This window comes from Camarhynchus parvulus, chromosome 3, assembly GCF_901933205.1.
Source record: "Camarhynchus parvulus chromosome 3, STF_HiC, whole genome shotgun sequence".
In the NCBI taxonomy this organism is placed as follows: domain Eukaryota; kingdom Metazoa; phylum Chordata; class Aves; order Passeriformes; family Thraupidae; genus Camarhynchus; species Camarhynchus parvulus.
In genome coordinates this window covers 6,733,964-6,761,274 of record NC_044573.1, presented here as the reverse complement: position 1 = coordinate 6,761,274, position 27,311 = coordinate 6,733,964, and the positions used below count along the sequence as shown (strand labels likewise).

Here is a 27,311-nt window from a genome sequence, read left to right as displayed (position 1 = left end):
CAGCCACAAACAAAGCTTTCCCGGACACGGAGCGCCACGAATCGGGAGCTGCTCCCTTCGCCTGGCATTTCCCTGGAGCCTGCCGGGCGCGGGGTGCTGCCCATCTCCCCATGCACATTAACGGGGAATGTGGGACCGCCGGAGCAGCGACCCCCCGGCCTCCCCGAGCCCACCTCATGCTTTTCCACCTCGGGACCCCCCTCCTCTGCCCCGCGAGACGCCGACACCTCCCACTGACCCCGCGACCGGGCGGTCCCCGTTCGCTAGACAAGCCCAGCCCGGGGGGAGCCAGCCCAGCGCGGGCAGACGGCGGCTGTCGCCGCCCCGCTCGCAGCACACGCTCCACACGCCTCACCCGGCCGCCCGCGCCCCCCCCGCCCACCGCCGCACGGACCTCACGGGCCTCACGTCCCCCTGCAGCCGCCGCGCGCGCCGCGCCGGGCCCGCCCCGCATTGGCCGGAGCCCCGCCCGAGCCCGCCGCCCATTGGCGGAGGCGCGGGGCGCACGGGCTCCGCCAATGGGAGCGCGGCGGGGGCGGGGCGAGCGGCCCGGCCGCGGCCGGGGGCGGTGGCGGCGGTAAACAGGCGTGCGGGCCCGGGCCGCGGTCGCCGAGCCGAGCCGAACGGACCGAGTCGAGGCGAGCGGTGGCCGCTGTGCCGTGCCGTACCGGGCCAGGGTATGGGAAGCGATCGCGGCAATGAAGGGGCCAGGCTGGGCAGGGGTGGCCTGTGCCGGGCTGTGCGGCGGGGTGGGGGCAGCGGCAGCGGCGCACCCGGTAGTGGCGGTGCCCCCGGTAGTGGCGGTGGCCCGGCTGTGGGAGCCCGTCCGTTGCCATGCGGGGGAGCGGTGCGGGAAGGGGTGTGGGTGATGGCGGCACCGGCGCTGCCGCGGGGAGCACGCCCGTGCCCGGCGCGGCGCCTCGGGCCTCGGGTCGCTCGCCCGGGGCTCGATCCCCGGCGGGCGGGGGGATGTGTGCGGGGTCCGGGGGTCGATGGCAGCAGCGGGGCAGTGGGGCTGCGCCCGGGCAGGAGGCGCCCGGGGCTGCGGCCTTGCCGTGCCCTTGGCCGCGTCCCGGCGGGGTGAGAGCGGGGCCGGCCGGGTCCCGCCTCCTGCCCGCGCACGGCAGCGCCGGGCCGGGAGCGGGGCCGGGAGCGGGGCCGGTGCCTCAGCGCAGCCGGGGAGATGCGCGGGCTGAGCGGGGAGCGCAGCCCAAGGGGATCGGGGAAAGGGGGGAATTCCCTGCTCCGCTCCGTAGGGAATGCGCCCTGCCCGAGGATATCGCGCGGACCTGGCGCTGCGCTGCTTTCCGGGCTGATCCCGCTTGCAGCCTCGCTGGCACCCATCCGCGCGTCTGGTCGGAGATGGCTGTAAAATAAAGATGTTGGTTGCTTTTTAAGCTTTGCTTGTGGCTGAAATGGGGGTAGAAAAAACCTGTGAGCCCCCTGGTAAACTGCCTGATGAAATAATCTTTCTATAGGCAAACAGGCTTGTAAAGTCTTTGTAACAATGTGAACAGGAACTGATGGGGAGATACTTAGTTTTAAACAGACATCGAACAGGCTACCTATAAATAACTACAAAGATGAAAGTCTGGTTTCAAGCAACATTCTGTAATGTTGTTTTCATGATTAATGACCATTTTGATTTCTGCAGGACTGTAGCATGAGAAATAACACTATTTCTAATAGCCCAACAAGGTTATGTGCCCCCCGGCAGGCATGTAGGTGGGGAGATTCTCTGTATTCCCCTCCATGCAATGGAAATCCATACTTTGTGGTCAGTGTTAGTAGAGGAAAATAAAGGAATAAGGAAATAAAGGAAAATAAAGGAAATTATATTTTCTTTCAATAACCGAGAGTATCATTTTCCTAAAAAGAATTGACCTAACAATTCATGATTTTTTTTTTCTGAGTTGCTTGTCTTTTAATGATATTGTTTTACTAGAGTCAGGTGTATTAATTAAGAATATGCAGAATAAGTCTTAGCACTGGGTGTAGAAGGGTAGTGACCAAAGTCAATAGTAGCTCAATAAAAGAAGGGTTAAGAAATTGTTCTTTATGCAGACTGAATGCAGATTGGTGTCTAAAGTATATTGGTAGTTTTGCATTTCTCTGTCATGGGGTAAGAACATTCATATGTTATCAGAAGGAGTTTAGTTCACAGGAACTGCAGCTAGCAAGAGCAAGCAAAAACTTTCTTGCTCTTAGACCAGGAGAGTTCTTTTTGTGTTTTGTACGTGTTTTTTTCATTGCTGTCAAGTAGCAGTGACATTGGTAACCTTGAATAAAGTATGCTTAGAATAAACAGCTTTATATTGTCCAGTCTTTGGAGATGTGGGGAAAAAAGTGGGCGACCTGCTGTGCTTTGACAGTGTCTCCCTTTTAATAATGAGGTAGTGAGATGAGCAGAAGAAAGGGCCAGATGTGGAGAATTGCCTCCTTTACTGTCTGAGTGCTGATCACCTTGTTTCATTCCTGCCAAGGGGAATTCTGTGCACTGCAGCTCTGGTTAATTCATTTGTGATAGTTCACACAAGTTAATAATAGCTCAATGCATCCATGCAGCAAGACCTGGACTTTTTTTGGCTTCTAGTCTTCCAGTAGTCCTTTTAAAGGCAGGTGGTGATCTGTTGTTTCACACCCTGTTTGTCAGGCTGTATTATTTTTCTGGAAACTGAGAGGGAACAAGGGACAGGAGCTGAATTCCTGCTTCTTAATTTTTTATGTCAAAACTAGTTGATTGCTTATGGAGTTGGGATTTTTTTAGGTAGAGATTGGTGAGTTTTTTCTGTCTGCATGTGTTTTTCTTCATTGTTTTAACCTGGGTGCAAGGGATGACGTGTGTCTCATGGTCTGTCATCTTGTGTGTCAGTGTGCGTGGGATAAATTGTTTGATCCAGGTGGTTTGCCCAGTGCATCTCAGGACTTAGCTTAGTGCATGAATAAGCATTTCTCCTTTTCCTTAAATCTGTCCTGCTGGGTGAACAGTCCAGCCTAGGATGGAGGCAGTGAGTCTGAAGCAGTATTTAGCAATCACACCTCCAGTGTGATGTAGGTCTTCTTGTCTTCTCCCTCTAAAACTGCAGAAGAAAGAAGTCTGGAAGAGGAGCCTTTTTGCCTTAAGGAGCTGTATATTCTGGAACAGAGCAGCTTTAGGAGAAAAGCTTCCTCTTTCAGCTTGTTTTATAAAAGTGCTGCCTTGTGCTGTGGGTGCCTGCCTTCCTTCAGGATCTGAAGAAGAAAATCAGTTATTTGCATATGGAACTAAAATGCAAGCAGTGAAGCACAGTAGTTTGGGGGCGTGGGTTCAATCACTGCTTTCTCACCCAGCAGTGAACACTCACTTTATAGGCACATTCCTATCTTCACATTCAATTTTTTGTCTTTAGCTTCTCAGCTTTTTAGATGCCACTTGTTTTGTTCCTCTCACCTCCCCTTCCCCCGTGTGGTAGATGGCAAAATTAAATCAGTCTGAGCTGGTGACAAAGACCCAAGAAATAACTGGATACGCAAGTTTTGCCCTTTCTTTGCACAGTTGTGTGACTGGGCAGTAAACTGCAAGTGGATCGAGTGTGTCCTTTAGAGAACCCTTCTGAAATCAGTAAGCCTGATAAAATTTTGCATTGCACAGCAAAGCATTGTGGAGCATGGCCTGTCATACTTGGAGTTTGGGGATTTTTTTTTTAACTGTATAAGCTGCAAAAAGCTTTGGTTTCTCTAGTTTGGAAAGGCAATGTATTTATATTATGCAAATGTGATTTCATAAACTCTACGCACAGAGAGCATAAACAATTGTAGATTACAGATTCTGTATCAGGTGTGAGACCTTGCAGGTTAGGCTTAGCTGTAAGAGAAATGTAGAGCTCATTACTCTCATTTACCCTAGTGTCAAAAGTACTTTTGTGTGGGGAGCAGGAGCAAACAGAAATAACTTGTCTGTGGCAGAGCTGCCGTTCAGGAGCTGTAGGTTCTGACAGACCATGTTCCCCTGCAGCACAGAGATCATCTTAGGTCTTCTTTTTTTGCCTATGGTCCTCTTGTTGCAGGGAGGATTTGGCACAGCCAGAAAAATGGAAGCTCTCACAGCCAGGGCTCTGGTGTGTCAGGGGGCTATGAATAGACCAGGATGTGTTGTAAATTGCTAAATTGGAGCTTAACCCCGGTTTCTAGGGCAAGGTTGGAAGCCATGAGATCAATACAGACAGGAATGCCTGCAGGATCAATAGTGGGATCAATGGCTGTGGGGTTTGCCTGCTGCTCCCAGAGGTGACAGAGGGGACAGCTCTCAGCACAGGAGGTTAGGTTCTGATAGACCATGTTCCTCTGCAGCACAGAGATCATCTTAGGTCTTCTTGAAGTAGTCTTTTTTTGCCTATGGTCTTCTTGTTGCAGGGAGGATTTGGCACAGCCAGAAAAATGGAAGCTCTCACAGTCAGGGGGCAATGACTAGACTAGGATGTGTTGTAAATTGCTAAATTGGAACTTACCCCCGGTTTCCAGGGCAAGGTTGGAAGCCGTGAGATCAATACAGACAGGAATGCCTGCAGGATCAATAGTGGGATCAGTGGCTGTGGGGTTTGCCTGCTGCTCCCAGAGGGGACAGCTCTGAGCACAGGGGGTGTCTTTGCCCCCCAGGGAGACCTGTGGGGGTGCCACTTACAGACTTGGGGTGTGCTGTGCAAGGGTCTGTCCTGGTGTACACAAAGGGGGATAAGCAAAATCCCTTCTTATTCCTGAGGAAGAGCAGCTGCACAGCTCAGTTACAGGCTGTGTCTTGTTCTTAGAGAGATTCTGACTAGAAGCCACTGCCCAAGTGGAGTTTAATGGTGACTGTTGGCAATATATGGTTTAGGTGGTCAACAAACCAGCTCTACATCCTTGTTTGTGTTTGATCTACAGAGGTGAGTGTTTGGAGGACTCTTAGGGATAGGCTGTGTGCTGTAAGGATCACTGTGGAGAGCACTGGGATTGTTCCCAGCCCTGTGCCTGACAAGCAGTGTAAGTTTGGGTAGATCACCTGTTCTCTTCCTCTAAAGTAGACAACTGGGGTATCAGTCCCCTTTCCTGAGCTTTTTGAGAGGTATAAGTGAAGAGGGTTGTGTGCCTAAATGCAAGAGGAAGAGCTGCTATTTTTCTCAAGGCTTTTGCTTTAAGTAGTGGTGTATTTGAGTTCTAAAGGAATCTGCACTTGTTTGTGAGGCACAGCACTTTATCAGTTTGTAGTTCCTAAATTAACCTTGGTGTGCTTTTGGAAAGTCAAAACTTCCAGTAAAAACAATTGTACCATAACAGTGTATACAAAAAAAAAATAACTGCAAGTTGATAACCTCCTTAACTTATACTTTATATTCTAATTCAGAGTAATTTATACTTTATATTCTAATTCAGGGGAGCTCTGTTGATTCCTGTGCAGAACTGTGCATCAGAGGGAGCTGGGCTTTGATGATCTCCTCTGCTCTAATGCTGAAGTGACTGAGAGAATAGAGCTGCTCTGCAGACTTGGGGAAGGTGTTTGTAGTGCTCAGATTTTGTTTGAAGGTCAGTGTTTGGGTTTGATCAGCAAAGAGCTTTAGTGTAACTTTTTTATAATTACTGCTAGGTAGAGTTATTCCATACAGATGTGGGGGATTTATCTTCTCAAGTAATGCTGTGTGTTACCATTGATGGGGTGACATGGAACTAGTGAACTGTGCTTTTGTGTGAACTTGCCATAAACCTAAATAAAGGTTTCATCTTGTAGTAGTTCTGTTTCTTAAGTACATGCTTCAAATATTGCATCTGCCAGAATCTCCTATTAATCTGTGTGCTTGGAGGTCATGCTCTCTTTTGTTTTTAATATACTGTTGTCTTTGTTGCTGTGTGAAAGATCTACATGCATGGGAAGTAACATGAATAATTCTGTTGAACTCTGGATTAATGTGATTAAAGTTACACTTAAGGCTTTTGAGCTAAGCAGAGGATGCAGTGCAGTGCGCTTATAAGCACAGCCCACTGCACAAACAGAAGAGAAAATCCTTTTTTTCCCCTGTCCTCTTATTCTTTCTTCCTTTCCTCTTGATAACAGAGGTAATACAAAGATTCTGTGTTGGATATAAATACAAGTCCAGCTTGAAATCCATCCCCATGGCCCAAAACTTTTTGCCTTGCAATTGGGATAAATGGATTTTTTAAAAATTATTATTTTGGGCCCCCAACTGCAAAGACTTAATTCTCAGGAGCAGATAGAGATCACATTTTTGGGGAACAGTGAATGAGCAGTGACCTTAGAATCACAGCAACTGAATTGGATCTACCTCAGTGTTGCAGCAAACAGTGTGTGCCCAGGGCAGGATTTATTGGTGTGCTGTGTCAAGGCATATCAGGAGTGACCTGTAGTGAGGTTTGTGCTCTCTTAGTTGTGGTAAATCTTAATTGTGACTAAATTATTTCCAGGTCTGTGTAGCTTATTTCCATCTGTGGGTAGAAGGGGACTGTGTTAATTGCAGGCATGTGGGCTGTGACTATGCTATTGCATTCCCCAAACATTGTCCAGAGAGAAGTAAACAGCTCTGTTGGTCCAGAGCATTCGGGGATGTATCTGTGCCTAAAATAAAGCAGGCCTTGCTAAAGTGTCCAAGCATTCTTTTCACTCTTACGTGTGTCAAGCCATTTATGGGGAAAATTAGCTTTTGAAGTAACTGTAATTTGCCAAAAATGAGTGCTAAGCCTTCTGAATTTTGTTGGAAAGAGGCATTTGTGTGCCCAGCAGCCCATTTTTATCAGTGTGGGCACTGCTATTGTAGTGATTAGGGGAGCAAACCAGTTCTGCTTGCCTTTCAAAGGTGTTTGTTTTCAATGGTATTGGCAAAGTGCTTTGGGGAAGGGTGCTTGTAAAGCAGCTTTCAGAGACTTGATGAATTCAGCTTAAGGGGGTTTGAGTGCAGGATCAAATCTAGGGGTCCTTACTTGTGTTACAGGTCACATCTTTAAAAACATTTCTTTTGGAGCTCCAATGTATTGGAGTTTTGGGGAAGGGAAGAATGAAGGATGAGCAAAGTGGATTTTCAGTTTGATTTGAAGGATGATGGCAACTTCTTCCTTTTAAAATGCTGGTTTTGTGCCCTGCGTGGTTAAAATTTGGGTCAGCTGCAACCCAAGGAATCCAGCTAATGAAAATAGGGATCTGGCAATCTGGTATCAAAGGAACTGGTGGGGAGGTGTGTGATGGAACTGAAAAAGGCCATGAATGAAAGGATCACATGAAACGGTTGGTATGGCAACAAACATAAAAAGAAATGGAAAAAATCTGTAAAAGAGCAGTTACAGAGCAGCTTAATGAATAATAGTTATATTGAACTTAGTCTACTTTGTTTGATGGCCATGGAACAATGTCCTGAGTATCTGGCCTGCTGCATCTTGTTTGTGGTGTTTATTATTTTTATTTCATTATACTCTTGCCACACGTGCTCTGATGGCGTGGGTGGTTATAACACTGAAGCCAGGGTTTTAGTCCTTGTTTAGATACAACTAAGATAACAGTGCTTGTAATAAAGGATAATGGAGAGAGGGAAGATGTAGAGGCTGTTTTCTTGATATGTGATATCTGATTATCTGCCTTACTATGTGTCCAAGCTAATATTATTTTATTGTTTCTTTTCATTTATTTAGAATGAATAGTTGAAGATAAAGAGGCAGCTAAAACTGCAGACCTGATGGAGGGAATATGGGCTGCTGTAAAATTGCTCTGGTTTTGTTTGGGGGATTTTTTGGATGTTTTTTCTTTGGTCAGTTATTTTGTGTTATGTTGTTTTGGTTTTTAAATTATTCAGCAGTGTTTGGTAGTAGTAGCTCCCATAAACTGAAAGAGACTGTGTTGTCGTGCACAGAAAACTTTCAGATATGTTTCTGCTATTTGTATGATTAGAAATCTTGTGTTTAAACTTGGTCCATCCTATATATATATATGTGTGTGTGTATATGCATGTGCATATGTATATCTGACTAAAACTTTTCACTGTACAAGGATCTGGATGAAAGCTCATGGAGTCTGAGGCAGATCTGTGTGTCTGTAGGAGCACATATTAGCAAATGGAAAAGAAAGGGAATAAATGGAAGAATGTGGTTTTAAAATGGGACAAATCCATGATTTCTTGTGCTGCTTGTAGCAAGGCTCTTGGTTTCTGTTATTGGCCTCTGATAAGCTGAGTGATAAGCAAGATGCACTTGCTTAAACCTTCAGTCCGATAGTCTGGAATGTTGAAAAGGGGAGGAAACACTTGGCAGTCAGTGGCTCTAGAGGATGGTGGGCTATGAGGCTGATTGCTGCACACAGGAGGATCCCAGCACTGGTTTGGTTTTGCTGTTAGAACAGGGCTCTGAATCAGGTAGTCTCTAACCTGTAGGAGCCCTCTGCCCACTGTGTGTACCTTGCCTGGTGTCTGAGGGTGGCTTGGCTTGAGTTTCCCCGTGCTGGAAGGTGTGGGGGTTTTCCAGGGGTTCATTCACCTGTGAGAAGCTTACTAAGCCAAATCTGTGACCCTGTCTATTTTTGGAAAAGGGCTCAGGATCCACACTTGTCAGCCCTCTTCAGGCCAGGTCAGAGGCACTCTGACAGCTTGTGCAGACACCACTGACCTGTCCATGCCCTGTGCTAGCAGTGCCCCACTTTGCCAGTGCTAGATAGAGAATCCTCAGGGAGCAAGTCAAGCGTGATACAGACTTTGTACACTTGGACTAATTCCATTTGGAACCACTCCCTATATCTCCTTCTGATAGAGCTTGCTTAGACTGTATTTACTGATTTAGGGTAGGAATAGAACTCGTCTTAGGGGGGAAAAAATGCCTTGCCTGCTCTGTCTGTGCTGGATATTAACACAAGTGTAGTGGTTGGGAACAGTACCAACCTTCTCAGAAGTGTGTGCTTCCTGTCTCAGTTTTTGGGGTTTTGTCCTTGCTCATGCTTATTGCCTTTTCGTTTAAAAAAAAAGGTAATTTTCCTAATGTTTGGGTTTTTGGGTTTTTTTTTTTGTGTAGTGTTTTACCTTCTTGATTATGTAGCATATATTTTATTTAGAATAGCCTGTCTTTTGGCAGCACTGCATAGGAGCATGTTACTGATACTTCTGAGCTGACAAACCACTTACCTGGTACCTAGGTGGTTCCAGCTGCTGTGCAGAGCAAGTGGGGCTGATAAAATGGAACTCAGAGAGAGATTGGTAAGAATTTGTCCTGTGCAGTGTCTTGTAGCCAAATCTGTGCAGGGCAATAGGTCCTCTTTGCATGTTGATATATTTGGCAGTGCAGGGTTGAATGAGTGTTGTGCAATGTGTTTTCTACTTGTGGCTGCATTAGCTTCCCTGAAGTTTTGTTTGGAGATTTATTTCTTTTAAAAAGCAAACATTTAGCATAACATAACTGGCACTTTATGACAAGGTCTTTGGCTGGTTTGGGGTGAAAGTAGTGTATAGTTTTACTACTATTGATCCACATGTTAAAAGTGGATTTGTTTTTGTGTGTGCTGTCCAAGTCTCTATTGACTTACCTTTTGTTGCCCTTCTTGGGATGGAGGAAATGAACTTTTTTTGCACTCAAGCTTTCCTTGCTGTTAATACTTGTGATCACAAAAGCACTTATTTCTTAATAGTGGCAATCTTTGAATGGTCTCATTTCAGCTGGGACAGTATTGGGTTGTTGGCTGATTTCTTTGCTGGGCTCTGAATTGCAAGGACAGCCTGCAAAGAAATGCTTTGGGTGAGATCCATGTGGAAATTTCCAGTGTGAAGATGTAGGGGTAGAAAAACACTTCCTGTTGACAGAGTAGATTTCCTTGCCTGACTGGCAACTTTTGAGTTTAGAAGTGCATTATACAAGGTTAAAACAAATTGTAGTGGTTGAACTCAGAGAGATGCAGGAGTAACACTTCTTAGAGGTCTGGAGCATATGGATAGGTCTTGTAGTGAGAACCACAGAAAAATGACCTAGGTGGGGTTGAGTTTTATTTTTGCAGCCAACCTGTTATGCCCAGATTCCTTGTAAGCCCTTGACTGTCCTTTTAGTGCACTTACAACATGTAAGTGTAACACTCCTGGCTGCAGTGCTTGTTCCAGGTTTTGATCACTGATAAAACAGTGGTTGAACAAATATCCCAGTAACTGGGTTTTCTCCTGTATTTGCATAATAATGTCTCTCTGAAGTTCAGCTGTAGTAATCTGTGCAGTTCCTGTGCAATGGCAGCAAATTTGTGTAATTAGACAGAAATTTAGCTTCAGCAGTCCATTCTTCTCTTTCATGACAGGTACAGCAGACATGTTTGAGACAGGGCTTGTGTTTCCTGAGAAGGTAACTGGATCCAGGTGCTTGTGGTCTGCAGCTGGGTGTAATGCTTTGTGTGCTTTGGCTCAAGACCACTTGTACCACATCAGTGTATTAACATTTATAGTTGAGTAAATGTGCATGTTGACAGGTTATCTTCTAAAAATTGATTGATACCTGTGTACCTACCTAGGAAATGAATATGTGGCCTTAGACTAGTGCTCTTTACCTATTGCAGTCAGAACATTTTTTTCTCTCCAAATCATTACAGAGACTGCTGTATGGGCAAGGTTGGAGCTTAGTCAGCATCTTGTTCCAGCTGCATGCCTCTGTCTTCTGTGTCAGTAAAGATGGGCACATGTGCAGCTGAGCCAGTCCTGGAACTGTGACCCTGCCTGTGCTTGAAGGGTGTAGCAGATGAGTGAAATAAGCAGGTGAAAATCTCCCCTGCAAAATGGTTTTGCACCCAAACCACTGGATTTCTTTAACAGGAGCCACAGTGATGTAGGAGAGCCACTGTCCTGAGCCTGAGCTTGGTTCTAGGCTGAGCCAAAGGAGTTAATGGAAATTACTCTTGTCAGACACACTCTGTCCTCCATCCTGCAGTGCCCAGGTTGTATTTGAAGACACTGAAGTGGCACAGGCTGTTACAAATCTGAGATGGAACTCCTTGAAAAGGAAGGGGGGCTGAGTCAAAAATTGACTATAGTGCAGCACTTTGCCAATGCTGTAGTAAGTAGGTGTTGTAAGCATGCTTAAATTTCTAATTAGAAGTAGCAGAGTTAACTCAAGACCACTTGTACACATCAGTATATGAACATTTATAGTTGAAAATATGTACATGTTGACAGGTTATCTTCTAAAAACTGGTTGATACCTGTGTACCTACCTAGGAAATAACTTAAATATGTGGCCTTAGACTAGTGCTCTCTACCTATTGCAGTCAGAACATTTTTTTTTTCCTCTCCAAATCATTACAAGCTACAAGTTGGGGACAGAACAGACTATGGAGCAGGCTACCTTTGGAGGATGGACAAAGCTTAATCACTGGTGTGGGAGTAAAGAAATTCAGCTATGTAAAATGAGCAGGCACAACTCCAGGGCAGGGATGGAATGTGACAGTGAACTTCACCAGTGCTATCAGGACCTGAGAACATGTTCCAAGGCTCCATAATAATTAAAGATCAAATGTTAATGTTTTTAATCCACTTCTAACATCTGGAAGGAATCAAGACAATCTTTGTAGTGTTTACTGACATTTACTGTCTTTGCTTGCCTTGGTCAATGGTAACTTGGATATTTGTGTAGAGTCCTGGAAAGTTATCCTAACTCGTGAGAACAAGGAGAATTCTCTTTTCCTGGTAAGATCAGCTATCCAGGCCCTCAGGCTGGCCTGGGTGCTCTCTGGGCTGCAGACAGGCTCCCATGGTGGCTGCTTGCCAAAGCAGGAAGAGATTTTCCAGGCATCTGCTACCAGCTCTTAGGGGACACAAAACCTGCTGCAAACTTGTTCATGACATCTTGTCTCTCTGCTCCCTCTCCCTTTTTATCTTTCAGCACAGAAATTCATCAGTCATGGCGGGTGATGCCATCATGGTCATGAGGGGCCTGACCAAGCTGAGTAAAGCCATCCTGGAGACCCAGGCAGGGCAGCTTCGGCAGGTGCTCCTCGGGGGAGATGCAGTCACCATTGCCAGGACTCTCCAGGCCACTGCTGAGGAACAGTTCAGCTCTGCCCTGGGGAAGGTGCAGGTGAGCAAAGCTCTTTGTTTTGTTTTTTCTCCAGGTACTTTTTTTGGTTTTGTTGTGCGAGTGTCACATCTTGAATGAGAGCCTAGTTCTGAAGTGTGGGATTGATAATAGTAATGTTGCAGTGCTCTGGGAATTCTTTGGAATCTGTGGTGTGTGGAAGGTGCTTGGACGGGAGTGGGAGGGGAATGTTAGTGTTTCCATTCCTGAGTGTTTACGACATGCTGAATGAGAAAAGTGCTCTATTTGTCCCATCTTGTTAAAGATCAAGCTCTTGCTAAGATTTGTCAGCAACTTTGTTATTTAGAGTCTCCTTTAAACTTTGGGCATTGATTTACCTCTCTTTTAGAGTGCATTGGATTTATCTCAGTGCTGCTTCCTTTCTTGGCAGAATTGGTGCATGTGATATTTTTGAGTGGCTCAGGATCAGGTGTTTGCACATTCACCACTTGCAGCCCAGGCTGGATTTTTGGAACTGGCTTTCAAATGAGGAACATAAGGAAAGCCAGGCAGCAGCTTCTCTCATCAGAGATTGGGATAGGTTTATAAGAGCTTCACATCTGCTGTGCTGCCATCTTTTGAAAGCAAGGGGCTTATCTGTGGTACTTCTCTCTGATCATTCTCTGGAAGGACTGTGTAGCTCAGATGATAAATTTTGAAACAGAAACTAAGGAATGAGATTTGGTGGATTTTATGCAATGAGCAATCTATAGCTTCAGTCCTAGAATCTGGGCCAGTGTTTTCTTGGTTCTATTTAAGCTTGCAGTAGAACTAACTTGGATGCTTGTGGGATAGTGCTTTGTCTTGTCATTGTCCTCCTCTTGCACCCAAGAGGAGAGATGTTCTGTTTCTGTGCATGTTTCTTTGCACAAGAGAAGCCCAATGAGCACAACTGCACAGCATTTGCCCTGCTTTAGGTAAATGGGTTGCAAGAGAAACTCCTGTCAAAGCAGAGCTCAGTAAGAAATATAAACATACAGCATTTTCTGTTTTGAAGAGCGGAAGATCTTTTACATTATTTGACAGGATTTTAGCTGTCTGGCATGTTTCTAAAAATTTAAGTATGGAGGCAAGGAAGCTTTCTTGCTTGTAATCACTGGTCAGTATTGTGAGCCACAGTACCCATCTGTAAACATTTCTCTCCTCCCCCACTGTGATGTTGAGGTTCAGAATAGTAAGAGACCTGCTGAATAACAGGAAAGACCATGTTCTGCTTTTTCTCTAAGGAAGGGAAATGTAATTAGTATTTAGGAAACAGCCCAAAATATGTTGCCTGGTTGCCTGACCACAGCAGGATTGAAAATCCTGTTGATAGCCTGTAATAGTCATCAGTTATTTTATGGTATTGCCACTGCTGAGACAGGTAACTAGAGATAATGCTCTGCTGTTGATTTTTATTTATGCATTTATTTTTGACTGAAAAGTGTTAAAAAATACCTGGACTTTGTGGGGCAGCTTTTGCAAGGTTAGGACAGAAAAGAGTGTCAGGAGAAGCTTGCCTGGAGTGTTGCTGTGCCTGATGCTGTTATCCTTGCTCCAGGCACAGAATTTTATTTACTTTGGGATGACAACACATAGTTTGGTGGTTGAATAATGGAATGTGTTTTGCAGTTGGTAGTGTTATGACTGTGAAGGGCTGAGCTTACTCTGCCTGTAAGTAGGTATCTGGTATTGCTTCAGGTGGCTTTGGGCTTGGAAGTGCTCATGTTGTGTGACTGAAAATAGGGTGGGAAGAAGGAAAACAACATTATTCTTATGTGATATTGCAGCTCCAATCAGCTGTTGTTTCTGAGCAGTGCACTGCTTCTAGTGAACTCCGTATTTAGTGACCCTTTCTGGCAGTGTAGGTAAAAACAGGGTGTCTCCAGTTATGGACATTTGAGAAACTGTTAAAGAATTTGTCCCATCAGTGGAGTTAAAAGGCTGTCAGGGATTCCAGGCATCATCAGTGTCTCTTCCTTTCTTTCTTGTCTCTTACTGTGAATGTCTGCAGTGCCAGAGTCTCTGTCTCTACAGTTCTTTACTGTGGAGACATGACACCCAGCTGCACGCTCATCTCTGAGGACAATGGGTGGGTAGGGAGCAAAGTTTAAGATCTTTTCTTCAAGTGTTTCAATTCTTGTTTGCAGGAGCTTGGCAAACAGCAGGAGAACTTTACTGACCTCGGTGAGGATTTTGGGAAAGACTATGACTTCTCAGCCAGAGAGCCATCAGATGCTCCAATGGACTTCTCCACTGCCTCTGGCAAGCCTCAGGAACACAGCACTGAAGGCCCTGCTTATTCCTACACAACAAATGGACCTTTTAGAATTATTGATGAGACTGGAGATTCTGGCATGGGTCAGAAGCCTTTCCCTCCCAAAATGGATGCAAGGTTATTTGGAGGCATTAGGGACCCTGGAAATCCTTTTGCTACTGCCTTTGGACAAAATAGAGCTTTTCACCAAGACCATTCCTCTGTTGGTGGATTAACAGCTGAAGATATTGATAAAGCCAGACAGGCCAAAACAGGTTCAGGACAGAAACCCTACAAACAGATGGTATGTTGTTTTAGTTAAGGATTCTCAGTACTGTGGTGTCTGTACCAGATTGCCCTTACTCACCTTCTCCTATGTTTCTCTCATTTCTTCCTCTTCCACTATTCCCTTTTTTGGAGGGAAAAGAGGGAAGTGTCAGTGCTCATTAACCCTGTGATATTTGTTCTGTCAATAGCTTTTCAGTCTCTCTTTACACACTTGCTCCCTCTATGTCACATAATCTGACGTGAGAGGATGTTTAAAAAGTGTACATAGGCTTAGAATTGAAGCTAAGCTCCTCACAGTGGAGGCTGTGGCTTCCTGTGTGGTATCTTGCAGTTGTAGAGGTGGAGGCAATGCTGCCCTGAGCATAAGTAGATTGGAGAGAAGCACAGCTCACAATTTTCACTTTAGTGCTTCATGCCCTTGTGTGAGTGCAGATATTTGTCACCTGCTCTGACCTTGTGCTCCTTCCCCACATCCAGTATCAGATGCCACTGGGCTCACTCCCCCAGGATATTGGATGTAACTGTACACTTGGCTGCTCCTGCTGTTGTGTGTGGGGGAACTGTCCACAGTCCTGTGAATTACAGTTCTGTGAATCTGGTGACCCTCCACGAGTTCTAATGCCATGCATGGAAGGGAGTTTGGGTTAGCTTTGTTTGGCTTCTCCAAGTTCAAAATACAAGGGCTGCTGAAAGTGAAAATGGGGTTTCCCAACATGGTTATCAGCTTTCTGTCTTTCCCACCCTCCTGTCCTCTCCTCTGCTCAGTGTGTATTTCAGTTCAGGATGTGTCCGTTCTCATCTGTATTCCCTTGAAAATCTCAAGGGTTCAAGGAAAGCTTTCTGTAGCATGGAGTTGTTTAAGTGCTCTGGCTTGTGCTCTGACTTTGCAAGTGTCAGAGCATGTGCCCAATTAATTTGTGGATTTCTTGTTTTGTTTTTCCCCCCTCTGTGTCTCTCCCCTGCAGCTCAGTGAGCGGGCCCGGGAGAGGAAGGTTCCCGTCACCAGGATCGGCCGCCTCGCCAACTTCGGAGGTCAGTGTGCACTGCCACCCTTGCCATGGCACTGGCACTGCTGTCATGGCTGCCTGTGGCAGGGCTCCTGCTCTGCACCACTGGGGGGTTCCATCTGCCATCCCATTAGCAGTTCAGCTTGCTAACAGCAAAGTGCTTTCCCACAAACAGCTCGATTTGGGCTTTGTCATCGCTCTTTAGAGTTTGGGGCAGACGATTTGGGGGTGCATAGTAGAGCTGTCGTGGTGACACATCCATGTGGGCTGTGCTGTTCTAACGGGAGACTGAGGTGCAGGCTGTTCCCCAACCTATACAAACACCCTGGTCCTGCACATGTGATTGCACTTTGAGGAGACTCTCCCAGTCCTTACAGTTTGATGTTACTGTCAAGCAGAGACAGCTGGAGCAGCTGTTATTTTAAGTAATCTTTCCCCAGTCTTATCCTTGCTACTTCTCTGAACAGTGTTAAAATATAAAACATTTCCTCCTGGTATTCCTTTTTGAGCATTGGGGAGATGATAATAGTCAAGGTTTGATTTACTAAGCCATTGCTTGTAGACCATTTTCTCCCAGGAAGGATGTAAATTCTAAGCTTGTAAGATCAAGCTAGCTGAAACTTAAATGAATTTTACTTGCAGAATGGGACTTACTATATCAAGAAGCAGCTAAATATCTTAAGTAATACTGACAGATGATGCTTATTTAATGTCTTGTATCCAAAATCATCAAAGGGCTTAATATGTTCCTAAGGAATAAGGTATCACATATTGCAGGTGGAGAGATGAACACAGCTAGTGCTACTTAGGTAATCATCCTCCTTGGATGAGGAGTCAGTGTTTTGCTGTGGTTGGGGTTTTTTTGTGCTCTACTGTTTTGAGATGATAATGGCCTATGTAGGTTGTGAACAGTCTCTTGTGGCTCTTGTGATTCTCTACCACAAAATTTGATAGAGAAGCACATGTACAAAGTAGACATCCTTGTATTACAGCTCCCAGAAGAAAGAAAAATAACCTGTCAAAGGTAATTCAAATCAATTATTATATATAAAAAAAATTACTATGTCTCTGTGTGTCCTTTTGTCAGACTAACAGGCACACTAGGAGGAGCTGGGGCAGGGGCTGATCCTATGCAGTGCAGAAATAAACAGCAAGTGAATTTTGTGATAAGTTTTTCAATCTTGTCAGATCTCTTTAACCCTGTAGTCTGTTGCAGGCACTCTGCCTTCACAGCATGCTCATTATTCCTTAAGGGAAAGCAGGGTTCATGATCTGCTCTTTGGAGTAACCAGACATTACTTTAAAACTCACTTGACTGTGTTCTTAAGCTCTGGTAGCACACAGGTGTCCATTCTAATCTAGCCTTGAATGTTAGGGGAAGTATCACAGCACTTTTAGCTGCCATCTTCTGAGTTCCTCTGTTGCTGCTTGCTGACAGCTGGTGGATGTGAAGTGGCAGATGACCAAATTTTCTGTGAACTTTGGGTTCCAGTGCTGTTGCTTTATGTTCCAGCTTTTGGCACCCAAGGCTGTTGTGGGAGGGAAGGCTAACTCATCCTTCTAGGGGAAGTATAACCTGTCTTCTCCTAACCTCAAGGTAAAAACCAAAACAAATAGCCCCATCAGACCAAAACCACTAAGGGAGAGTAGGAAAGAAAGAGATTGCTTACCAGAAGCATCTCCAGACATCTCTGTGTCATTTATTTTTTTTGGTCTTGCTACTCTCTTCCAGTTGTCTGCTTCATATGAGTAAAATGTCTGGCAAGAGAGAGTGCTTGCTTTTAGAGGGCTGCTGGGGGAAAATTCTTTTGCAGAAATTATCCAGATTCTCTGGTCTCTGCAATCTCATGTTAGCATTCATTGCTTATCTTCCCCTCTGAATTTTAATTTGCAACAGCAAAGAGAAACAGTACTGTCAGTACAGTGGCTTAGCAAACAACAGATATGGTCTATAGGTAATTTATTTCAGTTTAAGATATCCCTTAGTATTATTTTGAGACTTTTTACAAGGACCTCTGGTAACAGGATGAGGGATAATGGCTTTAAACTGACAGAGGGCAGGCTTAGATTAGTTATAAAGGTTATTAGTTATAAAGGAGTAAATCCTTTATTCAGGGGGTGGTGAGGCACTGGCACAGCCTGCCCAGAGAAATTGGGACTGTCCCAACTCTGGAGGTGTTGAAGGCCGGGTTGGATGGGGGAGGATATAGAAATATTGCAGGAAACATCACTGTTAACCTGTGGAATATTAGTGAGCCAGCTGTGTCCTCACTTCCTAGGACATTCAAATGATGAGAATCAGCCAAGGAATGGCAGAGGTGGGGGATGATTATTTCCTGCTCTACTGCCAGGCTCTTTACATTGCCTTAAAAATAACTAAGGGCAGGAGGCTGCTCCATGTCTGTGAGGGAATGTAGCTTAAAGCAAGTAAACTTTTTGTGTAGGAATTTTCTTGTGTGCTTTGGGATGCCATCTTCATTTGAAGACCCCAAAAAATCATTCTGGGAAATAAAGTGGTTGAGGTGGATTCTTCTCCTACAATCTCCACACCAGTCAAACTAGCATTTGGTTTTTTTTTTTTAATAAAATCCATTTTCCCCCTTTATTTCTATATTAGAACAGTATTATTTTAATGTTGGATAGGATGTTGAGTAGATCAAAACCAGAGTTCATATAACTGTTCCTGGGGTTCAGATAGCTGAATTGCCATGCTATTGGCATGATCCCATTCCTCCTCCTGTCTTTGCATGTTTTCTTTCATCCCCTCCAGTGTTACAGGGAGTGTTCAGCTGTGCCTCAGCCATGATGTTGGGACACTCTGGTGAGTGATGGACAAATTAGCAACAGGAGGCAAAAATACTTGGGCTGCTGGGTTCCCCTGGCTTCTCACCTCTTCTGTGGGGAGAGCATTTTACTGGAAAGATTGAAGATCATGTTTTCCAACACTTGCCTGTAATACTGAGCTAATATTGCTCTGTGATCAGCACAAGATCCTCTACTGAACTTCTTAGTCCTTTATATGTATTTTTGTTTGCTTCTTGCAGCAGCCAGAGTGACTGCTGGTAGGTGTATTTATAGTACTAAATAGCATCCTTGATTTTTATTTATTTATTCTTCCCAGGATTGTAATTGACAAAACAGATTTTTTCTGCAGTTTTTTTGTTCCATGCTTGTTTTGTAGCCTGATGGGTCATCAGTTCCACTACTCAGTTCTTGATTTTTTTTACATTTCCATTCTCCCTTCCTTGCCTTATTTGACTTTTCTAAGCTGTTCCTGTCTCCCTTAATCATATTCCTGGTTTCTAAGTTTATTATTTTAATGATATAATAAGATTCTTTTGCAATAAAGAAAATTGAGGACGCTTGTGGTGAAGTCTAGATTTAATGTGATTTTAACAATTTTGAAAACAAAAAAAGCAAAAACCTGCTCTGTTGAGGTATGTTAGTAAAGCATATACAGACCTGACAGCTGCTGGATTCATGTGAGTGGATTGGGTTTGCTTGTCAAGGGTTTGGCTGCAGGGTGGCTTCTGGGAGAAGCTTCCAGAAACTTCCCCCTTGGAGCCAACTCCAAGGTGGCTCCAAGCCAAGGCCATCAGCAATGGTGGCAGAGCCTCTGGGATGAGAGTTAAGAAGGGAGAAAAAAATCCAGAAAAAAATGCGGCTGGAGAGAGGAGTGAGAGAAACAGCCCTGCAGGCACCAAGGTCGGGGAAGAAGGAGGTGGAGCAAGTGCTCCAGATGCTGGAGCTGAGATTCTCTGGCGGCCTGTGGTGAGGCAGCTGTGTCCCTGCAGCCCATGGAGGAGCCCCCAGTGAAGAATGGATGCTTGAAGAAAGCTGTGAGAAGCCCCCACAGGAGCAGGTTTGCTGGCAGGACTTGTGCCCCTGGAGCAGCCTGTTCCTGAAGGATGCACCCTGTGCTGGGGCAGGCTGTGAAGAACTGCAGCCCATGGAGAGGACTCCTATTGGAGGAGTTTGTGGAGAACTGTCTCCTGTAGGAGCAGCCCCACGCTGGAGCAAGGGCAGAGTGAGGAGTTCTCTCCCTCAGGAGGGAGGAGCAGAATTCAGGAGTAAAGTTAAACTCAGGAAGAAGGGAGGAGTGTGGTATTCACATGCCCTCTGTTCAGAGATTTAGCTTTCTCAGGATTCTCCTGACAGAAGCAAAGAATGATCAAAACAATTCTTATCTCATTTGCTGCTCCTGTGTTTGTGCCCATGTGGAATGTGTTCTGGAGATTGTTTACCCAAGGTGATTGCTGGATTGGATTCTGGTGGTGGTTGTTTGGATTCATTGACCAGTGGGATCCATGTGTGGGTGTCGGGACTCTCGGGCGGAGAATCACAAGATTTTTGAGTTAGTTAGTTAGTAATCTTGTTAGTGTGATATAGTGTAATATAGCTATATTATAATATAGTATAATAAAGTAATTAATTAACTTTCTGACATCATGGAGTCAGATGCCTGTCATTCCCAGATGTTGGAGTTCTGCACATCGTTCTTCCCGCTCAGGGGCACCTTGCAAATCCGACAGAGGAGTAGAAGGAATGTCTTTTATGATTTAGTATTAATTTCTCATTATCCTACTCTGATTTGATTGGTAATAAATTGAACTAATTTCCCCAGGTCGAGTCTGTTTTCTCTGTGATGGTGATTGCTGAGTGATCTCCCTGTCCTTATCTTGAACCTTTCATTATATTCTTCATTGCCCTGTCCAGCTGAGGAGCTTCCAGTGTGTGCTGTGTGGTGATTGTGGTGTTTTACCTGACCAAAACCAGGGCACAGCTGCTCCAGGGGAGGGTCTGGCTCCCACCCTGTGCTTGGCAGGCTGAGCAGTGATAACAGCCCATTCAGCTCCTGTGTGTTTTGTTGTCTCAGTTGCTGAGCAAGAGGTTTTGCCCTGAACAAAACTGGTTCCAGATCATCCCTTGATAGTCTTGGTTTGGAGTGTACCAGATGCTGCAAATGCCTGGAAAATATTCCAAGAGCCACTCTGCTGGTATAGAACCAAGTGGCATTTTCCAGGCTTGAAACCATCTGCATGAAGTGCAAAATGCAGGAGAATGACTTTACAGAGGTACTTAAGGATATTGTTTTTTCAAGGTGCTGAACAATGCCTGTTGAGCACTGCTGAGAAGTGTCCCAAAATGAATAATCTTGGAGGAAATGCACCTCTTGCTGACAAGGGAAGTGAAGGACATCAGGAGTGTCCTGTGCAAGTAGATCAGTGGCCCAGAGGAGCTTTTGGAGCACTGCAGGTTCTTTGGAAGGGTGACTCGCTCCTGGTAACAGGTGAACAGCAGCAGCTCAGCCCCACAGAGCTGCTTACTCATTTCCTCCCACTGCAGGAGGGAATAGGAAAGAGCAAAAACTTGGAGAAAACTTGGGAATTGAGATGAAGACAGTTTCAGAGGGGAAGCAAAGAAAGCTCCATGTTCAAGCAAAGCAGCCAGAGGAGTTCATTCATGGCTCCCTGCTGGCAGGCAGATGTCCTGTACTCCTGGGAAGCAGCACCTCAGCATCTGTAGTAGTTACTTGGGAAGGCAAACACCTTAGCCCCAAACATCCACCCTTACAGCCTCCTTTTTTTGCAAGCTTGGCTGCTAAGAAGCAGCAAACACTGTGATTATAGTTGGAAGATGCTTGAAGCCTTTGTTTAAACTTCAGATCTTTAAAGCTTAGCAGCTGTTTAACCATGCACTTGTTTTAGCCCAACTTTAGTTTATCTGAAACTGTTGTTGATTGGTGATTTGGGTTCATTTTTTTTTTTGGAAATTGGATAGAGTGAGCAGTGAGGAAGTTGTAAGAGCACCTATTGGAAAAGCAGCTCTTTTTCTAGTGCAGTCTAAAATATTAGTACAGATGCTTAGCTGTGCACATTTATGAGAAGGAAGGTGCAAACCACGTTCATTTGTAGTCTGGTCTTGCCCACACTGATGTAAACCCAAGCTGCTTTTAAACAAGCTGTAACTTCTTCAGCTTTATTCTGCAAGACAGAACAGAATCTGGTTCCTAGATTTTCATTTACCTTTGAAATGGTTTGTGTCTTAATGATAAAGAGATTAGAAACTTCAGATATGTTTTATTTTATGTCCAGGAAGTAAATCTGGTAATTTTTAATTTTAGACATTGAACATAAAGCCTATAGAAGATGATGTGATGTTTTTACTCTGAAACCAGTTACTGCCAGTCAGTTCAGTCTAGCTCTGATAATGATCAAGCTGATTTATGGTGGGGAGCATTGTTTTGGAGCTGGTAAAAATGGGATCAAGGCCAATAGAAATGTTCTGTGAGTGGTATTTAGTCTAGAAAATCACATCTTATTGATGAGATGTATTTATTGGCTTCCTATCTGACTCTTGGTACTGCCTGCTCCAAGTTACTGTCTTGTATGTGGGATCTGATTGGAAATAATTGTGTAGAGCATTTTAGTAGGTGTTTATGCTGTGTTTGAAAAACCTTTTTGCTTGTTTTCTCTGAAGCCTAAGGGGTATTTTTCTCACTTTGTTTAGCTAATAAAATCTCTGGATTTCTGGTGCAAAACACTTGTTAATTGGTAATGCATGGTTTGCCAAAATTGAAGGGTCTACACAAGACAGTAACTAACATCAGACTTCCTTCAGTGCTGTGACTCCATAGAAAAACTCACAGAAAATACAGAAATTTTTTTTAAACCTCAAACAAAAACCATGCCACAAAAACCCCCACCAAACCAACCAAAAAACCCAAACCCCAACCACCTTGTAATGTCATTGATGCCTCTTATGCTTCGTCTTATGCAGGATTCTCTGGCCCCACTGCATGTAGTCTGTAAGATTAAAAGTGGAGCTGTTTGTGAAGCAGACAAATACACAAGCCTGAAATTGCACTGGGAGTGGGGGAGATGTAATTGCCTGATGGGAGAGAGGAAAAACTCCAGTGCAGGATCAGGGTCACCTTGTTTGTGGCCAGGCTTTCTCACTTGAGTCTACAAAACTTGTGCATATGGTTCTTCCTGCACACGTGCAAAATGCCATGTGCTGGACAGCTCTGCTTCCTTCATTGTGCTGACTTTGTTCCCTGGTTCTTTCACCTGGGAATTTTTCCAGCAGTGCCTTAAGGAGGGCTTGGGGTGCTGGGAAAGCAGGTGCACCCAGTACTGTCAGCAATGTGGGAGTAGAGCACAGCAGGATGCACCACTGCTGAGGAGATGTGGAGCAGCACCATCTGTTCTGATTGCCCATGCCATTTATTATCCAGAAAAATAAATATTTTGATATTGGGAAGGCAGTGAGACCTTTGCTTGTATGATTAGATCTGTGCCTCATTTGGTGCCTTTGCAGTGGTTAGCAGAGGCAGATAATGCTGCTTTTGTAGTCCTGTAACCTGTGGCTGTGAAACCTCCCTGCAATTCACTGCCTGCCAGGGTGATAGTGCACGGGGAGTGCTGGTGTTTTGTCTCCTGGTTTTACTGCTGGGTGGGATTACTCCCCAGCCCAGCTCCTTGGACTGCAGGTTGCAACACTGCTGGTGTAAGGTGAGCCTTGGGGTAAAACATGTTTCTGTTCATCACAGTAAGTGAGCTCATGGAAGGAAGAGGCAGCTAATGAGCACAATTAAACCTAAAGCTTGGACAGCAATGTTGCACAACTTTACACTCTATTGGCAGTGGCTTCATCCTAAATGATGCTTTTCCTCCTGCTGTTGTGGCAGGGTGGGCAGTGAGAGGGATTCTGTTCCTTCTGAGAATTGTACTTTGAGAACCATGTTTGTGAAAGTTTTGGCTTCTTTTTATTCCCCTTTTTTAAACTCCATGATTTGAGTCTACAGCAGGACATCAGCCAGAGCACAAAGCTCTGAGTAACACTTGTGACATGCTTTATAAAAGCCAGATGTCCCAGGCTGGCCTAGCCTATGATTCCTGGCTGGCATGCTGGGCTGAAGAAGTACAGGAGAAAACTCTTCAGTGTCCACTGAAGATGGCTCCATTGCAAAGGCCAGGATGTTCTAACTGAGCTGTGGTGCATTTGAACAATGTGTGGCTTAAAGTTAATTACCAAAAATGCTTCTGTATGTGGCTTGGAGGGTTTTTTCATTCTGACTTAAGTCTTTTTCTTGTTATTTTAAAGGACTGGCTGTTGGTCTTGGCATTGGGGCACTGGCAGAAGTGGCAAAGAAAAGCCTTAGACCTGAGGAACGCAGTGGTAAGCCATTTCCACGTCCTTCCATTTTCTTTTTATCTTCCTCTTTATTTTATTTCTAGACACAGTTTACCTGCATTTGCAAAATTTGTATTCTTTTGAAGGCTGGGTAGTGAGACAGAATAACAGGGGATATATATGGGTAGTTCTTTTATTTTCAATATTATTCTTCATCTCTTGGCTCTTCTCCCATCTCAGTACACCACAGCCTCACTACATGGACAGAGGTCAGAGGAATATTCCAGAGAATGTGTTTGTGCCAGCACAGTTTGTGCAGCTTTACTTTCCCATAGCCATCCCTGAGGTTCAGTACTATCCTTGTGCCCGTTATTGGATTGTCTTAACAATTCTTTTTAAACTGTTCAGTGAAACTGTGCATTTCTATCAGTACAGAAAGTTTACATGAGCCTCTGTGTCTGACCATTTTGTTAGTGTTGCAGTCTGTTTGAAATTAAATTCTGCCTAGGAGGAACTTGGAGGATGGCTGTTCTCTTGTAAGAGAGACAAAGCACTTTATGCTCCTGTTAAATGGGAATTCTCTATTTCCAATATCTGTCTTGTGCTGCCTTCTAAAGGATTCTCATAACATGCAAAAGGCTGTGCTGTGCAAATTGACCTGGTTGACCTCCTTCCTTTCCAGCTTATGTGAAATTGGAGGTAAAATGTTCCTAAATTGTTCCTGACCATGTTGTGGTGGCTTTCTTCTAAGCATATGTGTGGGTAAAATATTGTGGGGGTCCTGTGGGTGAATGCTTTAGGGCATAGAAAATTCAGGTGTTGTTCTCCAGAAAACATGAGATTACTCTAAAGTTTGTGGTTTCATTCACTTGTTTGTTATCCAGAAAAAGCTTTGGTGGGATACTGCCAAAATGTCAAGGTCTGTCAGAGTTGCTGCAGGCTGTTTGGTCTCCAGCTGGTCTCTCTGCTTTGGCTGGTGTGGTTGTGTGTTTAGGTTACTTCCAGTGACTGGGGGGAGCTGGTGAAAGGTTGAAATACTTGTAGCTAGAAGTAAAAATGAAGTCAAATTGTTCCTGGTTCAGAAGCATTACTTTCAGATAATGACAACTGCTGGGTCTTTGTAATTCTACTCTAATTCAGTTTCTGTCTTCACCCTGCTCATCTTTAGGGGTGGAAGAGGGATGGAAACTGAACCTCTGTTTCAGGAGGTACTGGAGTGGCTGAAAAATGAAGAAATTTGGAGGGGGGAAAACACTGAAAAAACAAAGCAACTGAACAAAAAAATCCCAACCAAAATAAATTCCCAAACCATAAGACAACACTTCAGGATATGAAACACATTCCCATTAGTAGGAGGCAGGAGTTGTGGACAACCTATGACTCTGCTTGTATTTGGAATACTAAAATGCAAATATTAACAGCAAGGCAATACAGCCCAGCAGAGAAAAAGGATCCTTGCCAAAGAGTTCTTGTTTCTCTCTCAGACCTGAGGTGTTTGAGGATGGGAGGGTTTCTTTGCTTTGATTTAAAAACATGCACTCAGGCAAACACAGCTCATCCTGTGGAGAATCCTTGAATGCCTTTTGCTTTCAGCACCTGGCATGTTTGACAGGTTGTTGATACCTGTTGGAAGCTGATGATTTGTGTTGCTTTTAACAGAGGTGGAATTGCACAACTGTTGGCATTTCTCTGCTTGCCAGAGTGTTTTCTAATTAGGCACACCCTAAATGAAAACATGAGCTTGCACAGCTCTGAAGTTTGAGGGAATAACATGAGCTTTTTTCCTCTCTCTTCCAGCATGAGAAGGATTAGTTTTATTTTTTTATTATTTAGAGGGCAGAAGACACTTTCTCCTTGCAATAAAGCAACTGCAAGTTTAAACTTTTTATCTTTTATCTTCTTGATGGGGAAACGACTATTTTTCTCTGTCATAAGCCTGCTCTACAATCTTGAATCTTGCTTTGGGAAGAGTGATTTTCTTGAATAAACCTTGATTTAAAAAGGCAGCCATGAGAACTGCCAACTTCATTGCTAGGCAGGGAATAAGAAAATGACCTGGCTTTTATTTTTAGGTGTTTGTTTGTCTTTCCTTGTTGCTTCCCCTCTTGCTGTCAAGTCTGCTTAGATAAGATCTTGGAGCAGTGGTTGTGCTGTAAAGGACAGCAATATCAATAGTGGAACTGAAAATTGGCCAAGAGCAGCAAGTGTGGAGGTGAGGCAAAAGTGAAACACTTCCAGCCTTTGTACTCTTCTGGAGCTTCTCAGGCAAAAGCCACAGGAAGGTTTCCAGGTGACTCAGCTACACCTCTAGCTAGTGTCCTCGGATGTGTTTTGCACAGTATTTTAGAGTGGTGGGTAAGGCTCCATGAATGAGAGCTCTCTCCATGGGCTCTGCTCCTGCAGAAATGCACAGCAGGGGATAGGTAGGTACACAGTGGGAGTCCAAGATCCCATTTTCTTACTGTTTTTCTGACAGTACCAGCCTGAGCTGTTCTTGGGGAAAATCTCCTAAGTATCTCCACATTTCCTTAAAAATACCTCTGCACCCCTTTCCTGATTTCAGCTCGAGGCATTGGTTCCCAAGTTTTGTGGCTGCTAGCACCATGAGTTTGGCCTGAGACCTGTCTCTTTGGAGAATGACATATTGTCCTGTTCCTGGGAAGCTGCTGGGGGATGTAATTTCTCTCCCTACTGCTGCAACATTAATAGGAACTTCTTGGCACTCCAGACTTAAACAAGTGGGATGTGTGTGTATCCCCAAAGGCATGCCTAAGAATTTCACACTCTCACTGGCATCCAGGGGTAATAAGGAAGAGTTTTCACTTGGTTGCTCTCCTCTTGCCTAGACAGTACAAACTAAAGTGTCTTTACTCCTTTAAAATGGAGTTAGAAACACTGGTCCTTTAGTCCCAACCCCTCTGCCAGACACTCCTGAGCTACACATGATCCTGATAGCACAGCTTGTACTTCTTCTTTCCATTGCTGTTATCAGAGGGACTGCAAATTCCTACTCTCCTGCACATTCTCTAGCAATTCTGCTAGTGCTGATCTGTTTTTTCCAGCTCAGCTTCCCCATCTTTGTTTAGTAGCCACAGGACTCTTCTCTCCCTACTTTGGATTGTCTCTTTTTCCATAAACAATTCACTTCTTAGGGACTTAGCCTAGAACAAATATGTCTGGTGCAAGAATTGGTGAATTTCTTCCTTTTCTGTCCAAGCCTGATGTCCTGGACATAAATTCATTCTGCTGCCAAATTCTTGTAAGTAGATGCAGGTTTTTGGGGGGTTTTTGTTTGTTTGTTTTTTTTTTTTTTTTTTTTTTCCAATAATGCTTAAGGCCCTAGTTCTGCCATCTTTAAGTGGTTTGGCTCATCTTGTTAAAAAGAGGATGACTGACTTGATTTCCAGTTTGAATTTTCCTGGTAGGCTGAAAACCTCCTCTGTCACTGGTGACCTTGATGGCAGCCTCAGTATTTAAAGTTTGTATGTAAGTACACACTTGTATGTAAATACAGTAGAAGGCCCACACAGGGTGGGAATGGGAAAGCAGAATAAATTCCCAGGAATTAGAATGAGAGTGCCCAAATAAACAGCTGCTGTTGCAAG

At 44.5% G+C, this 27,311-nt stretch overlaps 1 protein-coding gene across 1 annotated transcript in view; it reads left to right on the top strand.

Moving 5' to 3' along the window:
• Positions 1-550: 550 nt before the first annotated feature.
• The window catches only part of COQ8A (coenzyme Q8A), a 43,019-nt gene continuing 16,258 nt past the window's right edge, over positions 551-27,311 (top strand). Inside the window, exons 1-5 of the mRNA XM_030944873.1 lie at positions 551-677; positions 11,848-12,042; positions 14,169-14,579; positions 15,529-15,595; positions 23,677-23,751. Of these exons, the coding sequence (XP_030800733.1) occupies positions 11,866-12,042; positions 14,169-14,579; positions 15,529-15,595; positions 23,677-23,751 (730 nt within the window). The 5' untranslated portion in view covers positions 551-677; positions 11,848-11,865. The remainder of the gene's footprint in view (positions 678-11,847; positions 12,043-14,168; positions 14,580-15,528; positions 15,596-23,676; positions 23,752-27,311) is intronic.